This window comes from Squalius cephalus (genome assembly GCF_949319135.1).
Source record: "Squalius cephalus genome assembly, chromosome: 21".
In the NCBI taxonomy this organism is placed as follows: domain Eukaryota; kingdom Metazoa; phylum Chordata; class Actinopteri; order Cypriniformes; family Leuciscidae; genus Squalius; species Squalius cephalus.
This window is the reverse complement of record NC_137142.1, coordinates 14,577,535-14,589,839: the sequence shown is the minus strand read 5'-3', so window position 1 is coordinate 14,589,839 and position 12,305 is coordinate 14,577,535. Positions and strand designations below refer to the sequence as shown.

Sequence of the window (12,305 nt, the reverse complement as noted above, 5' to 3'; positions counted from 1 at the left end):
CACTTTGAAACACAGTGTACTAAAACGTTCTGTCTTGTGTTTTTGAATGTTGTATGTTGTGTTGCCATACCCCTTTTACATTAATTGTGTGAGTGTAAAAATAACAAAAATGAAACTAGACAGATGACTAAGTTTGAACCTTATGATTAGCAATTAAGTAATCATTAAAACAAAGTTTGCTTTACCTAGTAACAAAAGGGTTTGTCTATGAAAACCAATCAAATTGTGGGGAAATTATGTAATGCAGCATGACATTTTTGCCATAGCTCCTTATTCTATAAAAACTGTTGTTTTCTTTTAGCTGGTGGGATTCCCAATGGAATTTGTCTGAGATCCTCCGGCCTTGCTTCTTCTTGGGAGAGATTCTCTGAGAATTGCTTGAGTACTCTCCCGGTCGTGATTAAAGAATTTAAAGGACATTTGCTGAAGTCTGTCTGTTAATTTCTGCTGTGCAGCAGGTGAGTTAGTTTAGAGGGGTAGACTATATATTAAACGTCGATTGGAGATGTTAGGGAACGTCAATAAAAACCAGTCAGTATCTGGTGTGACCACCATTTGCCTCATGCAGTGCAACATATCTCCTTTGCTTAGAGATGATCAGGTTGTTGATTGTGGCCTGTGGAATGTTGGTCCACTCCTCTTCAATAGCTGTGCGAAGTTTCTGGATATTGGCAGGACCTGGAACACGCTGTCGTATACGCCGATCCAGAGCATCCCAAACATGCTCAATGGGTGACATGTCCAGTGAGTATGCTGACCATGCAAGAACTGGGATGTTTTCAGCTTCCAGGAATTGTGTACAGATCCTTGCAACACGTGGCTGTGCATTATCATGCTGCAACATGAGGTGATGGTTGTGGATGAATGGCACAGCAATGGACCTCACCCAATAAGCAAAATGATGTCCAAAAGACGTCTTTTCAACATCTTTGTCACAAAAGTCGGACGTTGAAAAGACGTCCACTGAGGAGTCAGAATGAAAGTTTTTATGACGTCTTTTTTTGACGTGTTCTGGACGTCCGATATCTAGACGTTCATCGAACCTTCGTACAAGTTTAAAAACTAGTTCATATGTGGCCATTGTGGACATATTTCAACATCATTTATGGTCTCATTTAGACATAATTACTTTGACTATTGCTGTCAGATGATCTTAGTGAGAATTAACAGAGGTTTAGATGTTGATATTTGTTTAATTTGAAGTGTCACCATTGTGGTGATCAGTGTTTACTTTAGTTGGGCTCTTGGTCCCCATTACTTTTACTTTAACTTTCATTTGACTGCTTTAACTTTGTGTTTGTAAAACACAATTGTTGTGGCAGAGAAAGCCAATAATAAGTAAGATCAGCTGTTTTCAGCTTATTGATGATGATGAAATCATCACAAAAAAGCATCTAATGTTGTCAGATGCTTTGTCATTCATAACCACCAACCTTATGGATCTGCAATATTGGTGCCAAAAGCATTAAAATTATCACTTATTTGAAGGTGTATAAAAAGCATGTGCACATGATGTTTTGAGCAAGTGTGTCATGTAGTCACACACAGACATCAAGATTTTGCATATGATTCACAACAACGGTGACAATCAAAACAAAAAAGCTTGGGAATTAAAGGACAATTCCGGTATTTAACACTTTGAGTCTATTTTGTAGTTTGTTTTGGATGAACAAGAGTGGTGGACAAAGAAATTTTGTCAATGGTTCCTGTCGCGACTTTTTGACTATTTTAGAATTGCCCATGACCGCATTTGAATGGGAGTCAATGGCCATGCACAAACATGTCCTTAAAACAACCCTTAACGTTCGTTTTCAAAACTGTGCTACTCACCGAGTGGTTAGTGGTGTTCGTTGATGATTAAAAACAAATATATCGGCGCAATGTATGATTTCAATCCGTTTATTTTTCTATAGTGGAACTATTTTTTTAGATACCTCACAACCGCGTATAAACTTCTGCTCTTCCGCAACTTCCGTTGCTCTGCTCACGCTAGCCTTCTAAGGCGAGCATAGCTTTTTTTTTTTTTCTTTTTTTTTTTTTCAAGAATTATTATAGTTTTTACTAGTTTAATTCTTATCAGGAATTCGTAGGATTTCAGCGTTGAGGCGAGCATAGCTTCTGAGAGACAGGAAACCGAGCGAAAAGACCTAAAAGACTACAATCAAATGTAAACAGCATCCTTTCCGTTTCTGTTAGCGCAGTAATATCAACGAGCAATTAGTCCTCCAATGGAAATCAATGGATTTTACAAAATGCCAAATAAAACACGACAGAAACTGTATTTCGCTACGCTACTTGTTTTGGAACATCAACGAACACCACTAACCACTCGGTGAGTTGCACAGTTTTGAAAACGAACATTAAGGGTTGTTTTAAGGACATGTTTGTGCATGGCCATTGACTCCCATTCAAATGCGGTCATGGGCAATTCTAAAATAGTCAAAAAGTCGCAACAGGAACCATTGACAAAATTTCTTTGTCCACCAATTGTTCATCCAAAACAAACTATAAAATAGACTCAAAGTGTTAAATACCGGAATTGTCCTTTAAGGATGAGTTTTGTACTATGAAATCTACCCATCATGCATTGCAGCATGAAACTGCATGTTTTTTTTAAATTGTCACCATTGTTGTGAATCATATGCAAAATCTTGATGTCTGTGTGTGACTATATGATAAACTTGCTCAAAACATCATGTGCACATACTTTTTATACACCTTCAAATAAGTGATAATTTTAATGCTTTTGGCAACAATAATGCAGATCCACAAGGTTGGTGGTTATGAATGACAAAGCATCTGACAACATTAGATGCTTTTTTTTGTGATGATTTCATCACCATCAATAAGCTGAAAACAGCTGATCTTACTTATTATTGGCTTTCTCTGCCACAACAATTGTGTTTTACAAACACAAAGTTAAAGCAGTCAAATGAAAGTTAAAGTAAAAGGAACGGGGACCAAGAGCCCAACTAAAGTAAACACTGATCACCACAATGGTGACACTTCAAATTAAACAAATATCAACATCTAAACCTCTTTTAATTCTCACTAAGATCATCTGACAGCAATAGTCAAAGTAATTATGTCTAAAAGAGACCATAAATGATGTTGAAATATGTCCACAATGGCCACATCTGTACTAGTATTTAAACTTGTACGAAGGTTCGATGAACGTCTAGATATCGGACGTCCAGAACATGTCAAAAAAAGACGTCATAAAAACTTTCATTCTGGCTCCTCAGTGGACGTCTTTTCAACGTCCGACTTTTGTGACAAAGACGTTGAAAAGACGTCTTTTGGACATAATTTTGCTTAGTGGGCAGGATCTCGTCACAGTATCTCTGTGCATTCAAAATGCCATCAATAAAATGCACCTGTGTTTTGTTGTCCATAACATACGCCTGCCCATACCATAACCCCACCGCCACCATGGGCCACTCGATCCACAACGTTGACATCCGCAAACCGCACACCCACACGATGCCATACACGCTGTCTGCCATCATACCCTGTACAGTGAAAACCGGGATTCATCCGTGAAGAGAACACCTCTCCAAAGTGCCAGATGCCATCGAATGGGAGCATTTGCCCATTCAAGTCGGTTACGACAACGAACTACAGTCAGGGCGAGACCCCGATGAGGACGACGAGCATGCAGATGAGCTTCCCTGAGACGTTTCTGACAGTTTGTACAGAAATTCTTTGGTTATGCAAGCCGACTGTTGCAGCAGCTGTCTGGGTGGCTGGTCTCAGACGATCTTGGAGGTGAAGATGCTGGATGTGGAGGTCCTATAGGCTGGTGTGGCTACACGTGGTCTGCGGTTGTGAGGCCGGTTGGATGTACTGCCAAATTCTCTGAAACGCCTTTGGAGACAGCTCATGGTAGAGAAATGAACATTCAATTCACGGGCAACAGCTCTGGTGGACATTCCTGCAGTCAGCATGCCAATTGCACGCTCCCTCAAAACTTGCGACATCTGTGGCATTGTGCTGTTTGATAAAACTGCACATTTTAGAGTGGCCTTTTATTGTGGCCAGCCTAAGGCACACCTGTGCAATAGTCATGTTGTCTAATCAGCATCTTGATATGCCACACCTGTGAGGTGGATGGATTATCTCGGCAAAGGAGAAGTGCTCACTAACACAGATTTATACAGATTTGTGAACAATATTTGAGATAAATAGGCCTTTTGTGTACATAGAAAAAGTCTTAGATCTTTGAGTTCAGCTCATGAAAAATGGGGGCAAAAACAAAAGTGTTGCGTTTATAATTTTGTTAAGTGTATATATAAACCACATCTATTATTGATTGCTATCAGGATGTGAAGAGAGTTCCAACCAGTAGGCCTATAAAAAAGTGTTTATTAAAAACATTGCCTACCTTCAATAGTGGGCAGAAAAAAAAGTCAACTTAATACAAAGTAATAAATATTGTAAATAATTTGAATAGTTGGCATTTGGTGCAAAACCATTTTAAAAGAGAACCTCAGTTAGAAAACCTGTTATAGTGCATTTATACATTTTAAATCTGTTAGTATGTGTTCTCTTGAGATGGACCCATGGTCTTTACCAGGTGATGTCCCTTTACCAGGTGAAGACCTTCAGAAGAAATCACCATATGAAATGTACTATAACTGTATAATGTATTCATCCTCTCTGAAGGATGAGGCAAACATCTGCTTCAACTCTTGAGGCTGCTGGAGGAGCTCCCTCAGGCTGGACTCGCCAACAACCTGAAGAAATGCCACTTCAGACTGCTTGAAAAGTGTTACCTAGAGTTCCAGATCAACCGGGGACTGTAAAACCTTCAAAAGCAGATAGAAGCTGTGCAGTTTTATACTTCCTGGCCTGCGAGTATGAAATATGTAGGCAGTCAGTCTTAAAAAAAAAAAAAAAAAAAATCATGCTCCGAGCTTTAATCTACCCTTCACTCTCCAGGTTCATGCCTAGCAACATTCTATGAAGATGATGCAATTCAATGTCTGACACCAGCATTGTACGTGTCTTTGACATCACTTTAACCAGTTCTTTGACACATGAACAGACAGTCTTCTTCCCCACGTGTAACACGTCTTTAAATTCATCTTGCAGCCTTTCAAATGCCAGTGCACACTAATAATTATTGTCATGTTTAGATCTTGTTATAGTGCTTCAAAATGTCACTACCTTTATGGGGATTTGATGGATGAATAAAAACACATTTTTTACAAACACAAATTACTGAGTGCATTTTTATTTTTTTGGAAAGTTTTCAAATTTAATTTAAGGTAAGTTAAGTTAAGTTAAGTTAAATATTTATGTATGCATGTATGTGTGTATGTTTCACATGGATGTATGGCTCAAATGTCTTTTTTTTAGACATGTTTGTATGTGTAGTTGGTTAAATGTTGGTAAAGCCTCTGCAATAATTAACATCACATCCTCCTGACACGTTTCCTCATGTATACGTGAGTCAAGGTTAGTCATGTGCTAATGTGCATCTGTGGCTGAACTCATTCACACTGAATGAGTGTGAAGTCCTCAGTTTTTATTTCCTGAATTATATGATATTTTCCTGTGGCAAATGTGGTGAATTGGGTTGTCTCTCAAGTCAGCAGCAGTTAAGTTTTCTATCGGAATCTTTAAGGTAAGTCATTTTTCATCATTTATTCATATTTATTTAAGATATCAGTCTTATGAGAATTTACAATAGCAAATTCACTAAACAGTTTTGCCACTTGTGTAAATACTTTTATTTTCCCAATAGTGCTTTACCACATTAAATTAAATCACTGATAAATCTTTCTTTTGATAAAACCTGCCTTCTTGCTATATAAATTATGCTTATGCTATATAGCGATGCTATATAGTTCCAGTCCAGTTCCTCTACGCTGAAAATGGCACTTGCTATGCCAAAGGGTTTCGATTGAAGTAAACAAGTATGCTTCTCTAAAAATGTATAGATTGGATGACTTGGTAGTCACTTTAGATAAAAGCAACTGTTGAGTGCATAAATGTAAGTTGTAAGTTGTAAATGTAAATGTCAATGCAAATTGCATTCAAACTCATTGAGTTCGTGGGCATATTTGTGCCATTACATATTTCTGATTTACTGTAGGCTATATACAGTAATTCCTCATGTGAAGTGGGAACTAAAACTCTGCATTTCATTCATAGTGAATTCCCCCTACAGAAGTTTGAAATACTTGTTCTGTAAATGTGAATTTCCCATGCATAATGCTGCATAAATTTAGTTTATACTACAGATGAAACTGTTACATAAATGCTTGTCAGTAGCAAAAAAAAAAAAAAAAAAATGTTTATTTGTTTTGTGAATATGCTTCAAAACCATGTAAATAACAGAATGCCACTCCATCATAGCCAAAAGATGGAGAACCACTTCGATGCAAGTGCCCTCACCAACCTGAGCGTCCCATCAGCTGTGGGAAATGCTTGCGGAATCGACTTCAGTCAAGACGGCATCTTCCTTCCCATCCTGTATGGAATCTTCTTCATCATTGGCACCCCTTTGAACCTGTTGGCGCTTTTTGGGCTCTACAAATTAATCCAATCAGAGAACGTTCTACCCGTGTACGTCATTAACCTGCTGATCGCAGATCTAGTTCAACTCCTGAGTTTGCCTTTATGGATAGACTACTATGCCAACGGACACTACTGGCGTTTCGGAACCCGGAGTTGTCAGTTCATGGGTCTGATTTTTTACATTAGCATTTACGCGGGCATCTTCTTCATGTGTATCATCGCTCTAGAGCGTCACCTGGCCATCGCCAGACCTCTCAGCTTCAAGCATCTGCGTAACTTGAGGTTTGCCCGCTGGATAGCACTCGCCATTTGGATACTAATTGCGGTGCCACCTACCATCGCGTTTGACAAGCTCTTTCCCAAGCAGGAAAATTACACTCTTTGTATCGAGAAGTATCCCTCAGAGGGTAATTTCATCACCTACAGGCTGATTACTCTGCTTGTGTCCTTCATCATACCCCTGAGCTTCATTGTTGGTCTCCACAGAGAGACCGTCCGCTCACTGATGGCAATCAACTCGCTTTTATCCGAGGAGAAGAGGAGTATCAGGGCTCTGCTCACCCTTCTGGTGGCTGTATTTGTCACGGTGCTGGGGCCCTATCATTTCATCGGCTGTGTGAAGTACGTCGGACTGCTGATACACAGCAATGCGTGCGTTTGGGAGAAGGCTGTGTTTGTGCCCTATCAGTTAACACGAGGCTTTCTGAGCCTTAACAGCTTGCTGGATCCTGTGTTTTACATCTTTCTCCGCAGAGACTTCCGTGACACGGCTGGGAACTACTTGCCCTGCCTGAGGAGATTGAGGACCAAATCATGTCGGACTGAGAAACCGACATGCTCCAGTCAAGACTGTGATTAAAGATTTACCCCTGGTTATATATTTGAAATACAATTTGGACAAAGAACTATGAAACTATACCAAATTCATGAGGCCATATAATAGGATCTATGGTGGAGTGATCATTTAACTCTTTCCCCAATAGCGTTTAAAAAAAAAAGAAGTTGCCAGTCACCGCCAGCATTTCTGATCATTTTCACAAACATTTCATGGCCCCCAGAATATTTTGTTGTATGAATATCGGAACAAGCAATGTATCGAAAGAAAGAACAAACAAAAAAAAGCAAAAAACGTTTTATTCTAAAGCTTAATGCATTATTTTTTTTATCAACACTTGAATGTTGGTAAGTTTCATTAAAAAAGCAACATTTTAAGCACAAAAAAAAAAAAGCTAAGAAAATTGAGAAAACCTTTTTTTTTTTCTTTTTTTTTAAAGCTACGTCCAGTCCTAATTAATCATCACAGTCCTATACCTCTTCCTGGGTCAACATTTTATTCTGTAACATTAGGCAGTTTTGATTTATAGGCTGTATAATGTTGATGATCGCGTTATTTTACAAATGCATTTGCTCACATATGCTATCACTTGTTTCTGTTTCTTCTTTGCCTGTGTTTTGATCAGGAGATTCAGTACTCTTTCAGAAGATGTGTCATAACGCCCCCTACCGTATAACAGTGAAAAAATTTCTGTCAATGGCTGGAAAAGAGTTCAAATAGACTTTTCGGGATTATTGGCTGTTTACACTGACACAAAAAAACAGATTTTTTACTCACAACTGACACTGTGTAAATACAAAAAGCCGAGATCCGTTTTTTTTCCGCATCCGTTCTGAGCCACTTCTAAATGTGGTTTTAAGTCAGATACTGTATGTGGACATCTGGCCTACATCTAAACATCCATTTCCACTTTGGAATTCCAAGCCACCTCAAGGCGAGGTGGAAACGTTTTCTCACAAATGTTGTTTTGTAATGTACTATTATGAAGCAGACGTGCTTATATCCGCTCGCACTAAAACTCACAGCTTTTTTTTTTTTCTTAGGTGTACTCTTTATAGTTAAGATTTAAAAATATTCGGGAGCATATAGAAACTAGTTTTCAGCCTCAGCCTTTTATTTTGTAAATAAACTAACAAGCTTCACAATAACATACAGACGGATGCAGGTAATTCACACTCACAATCTCTTTCTCTCTCTCTCTCTCTCTCTCTCTCTCTCTCTCTCTCTCTCTCTCTCTCTCTCAAATAAATGAAATCTTACCGTGCTACTAAAACAACAAACGCAAATTACTGTTATTTTCCGTGCAATTTCAGTCAGATTTTGCACTGCAAACATCCATGACAACTTATAACTTATCCATGCTGCCAAATAATGATGGCCACCCGACGTGAATTGTAAAATGACAGACATTTAAAACCCGAGGGTCAACCATATTGCATAGTAAAGCGATCACCAACAGAATTATTTTGGGTGGGGATTAATGTAAACACATATACTTAATAGCAGTCGAGTTTGAAGTGAATGTAAACTGGGGACAAAAGATTGGATCTGTGCAATATAATATACAGTAGTCAATTTTTTGCTAATTAGCATAGCCCCATTAGACCCTGCCAGATGGTGTATTTGTGCTATTTCTGTGTGTCATCACTGTCTTAATGATATTATTTTAGTTTAGTTTATTTGTCTGTCAATCATTTCCATGTCTGCACTGTTGGAACTGAATTAATGGTTCTATTCATTATGGTCTTAGCAATAGACACTGGCTAATTTGTGTGGTTAGTCATTTTGTATAGTGTAAAAATTATATTTTAAGCGAACAAGTTTCACCCCATCAGCTAAATAAGTCTTCTTTCCTGTTTATATTTTCTCTGTCAAAACACAGATTTTTATTTTTTTTGTAATAACCACCCAACTGGCACAATAATATTTGCAAGCAACTTACACAAAGATTATTATTTAAAAGATACTGAAGAGTTGGGACTGTGTATGTAGTGGTGCCATCAGGCCAGTTAGCACTTTTATGACAATTTTCTTTTGACTTGAATCCTTTCTCCAAGTATTAAATACCACTTAATGGTTCTTAAAAATAATAATAATAATTGTGTCATCGTGACTCATGTTCACAGGGAGCAGAGGTTTGACCAGAGTTCCCACATGATTTCATGACCAAAGCTATTCCTATGTGAAATGGTAACATGTCACTTTCCAGCAATGTCTTTTTGGGAAAAATCAAGTTGGCAGAATTTAGATCTCCAAGTGCAGTATGTCTCACTGTGAGATTTTTGTGCCAGAATTAATTATTACACCCACTGCCATCAACTGCAAAAGCAAGACAGAGACGTGGCTTGCCAAGGGTCGCAGCTTGCTTTGAGACCATTAGAGAAGAAAATGTCTTCTTTTCTTTTAGTGCAATGAACTGAACCTGAGGATAAAGCCCACTATGAAGGATTGTTTTTGGCTGCAAATTCCCACAAATGCAATAACTCCAGAGGAAGGCATTGACCACACTCAGAAATGTCACAGTTCAGCACATTGCTGAGTGAACTTTATTATATTTGTGATATTGTTTTAAATCTTTTTGCTGTGTCTGAGTTGCAAAGTTTATTTTATATGTCTGTTTTGTATTGTATATTCTGTCTAATATGTCCTATGTTTGCACTGTTATCAAGGTTTTTAGCAGCAAACACAATTTGTATAGTGGATTTTTTTTATTTTTTTTTATTTTGCATTACCTGTATGTGATATATTTACTGTGGATGCTTCCAGAGATAATATTTTTGCACTTCCAACAGAACCACACTTAGCTTTACAGAAATATTATGACCATCTGGTTCATTTCATCTTTATTCCTGCCATGAAAGCTTTATCCAAGTTCCTCAGCAATACAGGAACTTTTGAGACATCATGTGTTAAATCATTGGTTGATACCCTCGCAGTCTCCTCAAAAATCTGAAAACCTTTGAAAAAGTATTCTTTCAAAGCAACAATATGTGTTCACGCCAGCTGTGTTGTTAATGTGCTGCTTCTTTGACTACATCTTCAAAAGTTGTCAAAGTTTTCCATCTACTGAAATCTGTATTTGATCATATTTTATGGAAGAGTGTAGGCAGACCAACTATAACATATGACTACCCACATCCTATTCTCTCTGGAAAAAGAGAAAAATATCCAATAAAAATGATAGAAAAATATAGCAGTATTACACAGATCAAATCTTATAGCTTTCTTTGTGCTTTATATGATCAGATAATTAAAAGAATAAATTGAATAAATGCCTTAATGTATTATTTGAACTGTTTCAAAATCATGAGACGTCAGAGTTTTACTATAAACTTTTTGACTCTTTATACTTCTGTACTAGTACGCTGTAGAATAAATAAATAGCATATTACCAAGAAAAAAAATCTTCCTGTTTATGGTTAATCAGAATAATCAAACATATTTTCTTGTGTTTATTGATTGTTTTTTATTTTGTTTTACCAAATCTATATCTATAACATATCATATCTTAGTAAACCTTTGTTCTGAAGACATGATAAAAAAAACTCTCTCTCTCTTTATCTATCTATCTATCTATCTATCTATCTATCTATCTATCTATCCATCCATCCATCCATCCATCCATCCATCCATCCATCCATCCATCCATCCATCCATCCATCCATCCATCCATCCATCCATCCATCCATCCATCCATCCATCCATCCATCCATCCATCTATCTATCTATCTATCTATCTATCTATCTATCTATCTATCTAGTGTATTCTATCAAGTTACATCAGTAAGGTACAACTTACCTGTATAAATAAATAAATAAGTTTCCAATGAGCCTGGTTTGCACATTTAACCACATCTCGAATTGTGGTTGTGCTTTATAGTGAGTGTATCAAGCTCTATATTATTGATTTTGGTAGGTATGTAGTAGATTGTCTCTGGGAGAAATGGCAGCATTTTGATTTTAGATTAGCACTTGTCTGTTCCTTTAACCTGCCCTGTCACTCACTGGGTCACGCAGACCTAATTTGTCAATGGGCTCATTGTACAAGCCCTCAGTAATGACGTGAGTGGGCATGATGGGTATGTGCGGGCCCAGCATCAGAGCTTATTGATCCCTACACCTGAAATGCTCCTCAGATATGTATCACTTCAGGTGGTCTCTTATCAGTGACTTGCAGGCCCATGCACGACATTAATGAAAAAATTTAAGTCAAAATTTTAAAAAGGCTAGAGAGACCTGAATGCTTCAGTGAACGTGCAGCTGCTGCCGGATAGCCAAGCTAACAAGTCACCTTTGAATGCAAACCAAATATCCCTCCTGTTTTTTATTTATTTTATTGTAGCATTAAAAGTTTAGCCTTGCATAACAAATAAAAAATTATAATGAATAAAACAATATTTTAAAAATAGTTGACTGGTCTTTTTTACTAACCTTTTATGTTATTTTATAACAGATAAAGCGGTAAGCTAGTCTTTCACACTAAAGCTAAAATATTAATTATGAATTATGCCTCTTTTACAAGTCACTTTACTCTGTGGCCTTCTTTCAAATACAGCTCCTTCTACTTCTCCAATCTACTTGAAAGGAGAACGCCTAAAATCTTTGAAATGGTCAATGTTTAAAGCGTTTAAATAACATCTCAACATCTAATGTTTCCACACAATTTACATTTTCCAATAAAAGTACTAGATTTTTGAAAGGTATTATGTTAATTTGCATCCATATTTATTTATTTTACTTTTATGTATCCATTTTTATGATCATTTCAAAATGCGTTATTGCAATATTGTGGTAATAATTAAATTCTCAGTGACTTAATATATAACACATAAAATCCACCTAAAACTTGAATGGTCAGGAGTCATTACGAACAAATGTTTTGCAAAAGGTATACGCTTTCCGATAAAGAGTAGCTTGTTAATATTAGGTTACTGTTCATGCAAAG

The 12,305-nt window shown here is 37.3% G+C and overlaps 1 protein-coding gene across 1 annotated transcript; it reads left to right on the top strand.

Annotated features, from left to right (window-relative positions):
• The first annotated feature begins 5,497 nt into the window (after window positions 1-5,497).
• LOC307149410 (G-protein coupled receptor 4) lies at window positions 5,498-7,741 on the top strand. The gene is made up of 2 exons (XM_079855709.1): window positions 5,498-5,629; window positions 6,364-7,741. Exons 1-2 carry the CDS (start codon window positions 5,547-5,549, stop codon window positions 7,382-7,384), a joined length of 1,104 nt encoding a protein of 367 aa, XP_079711835.1. The 5' UTR covers window positions 5,498-5,546; the 3' UTR covers window positions 7,385-7,741.
• Window positions 7,742-12,305: the final 4,564 nt, after the last annotated feature.

Bases quoted from the DNA above. Each gene is read 5' to 3' on its own strand.
- LOC307149410 (XM_079855709.1), top strand. From the start codon at position 5,547: ATGATATTTTCCTGTGGCAAATGTGGTGAATTGGGTTGTCTCTCAAGT. The intron at 5,630-6,363 runs GTAAGTCATTTT...ACTCCATCATAG, and splicing joins TTTCTATCGGAATCTTTAAG to CCAAAAGATGGAGAACCACT.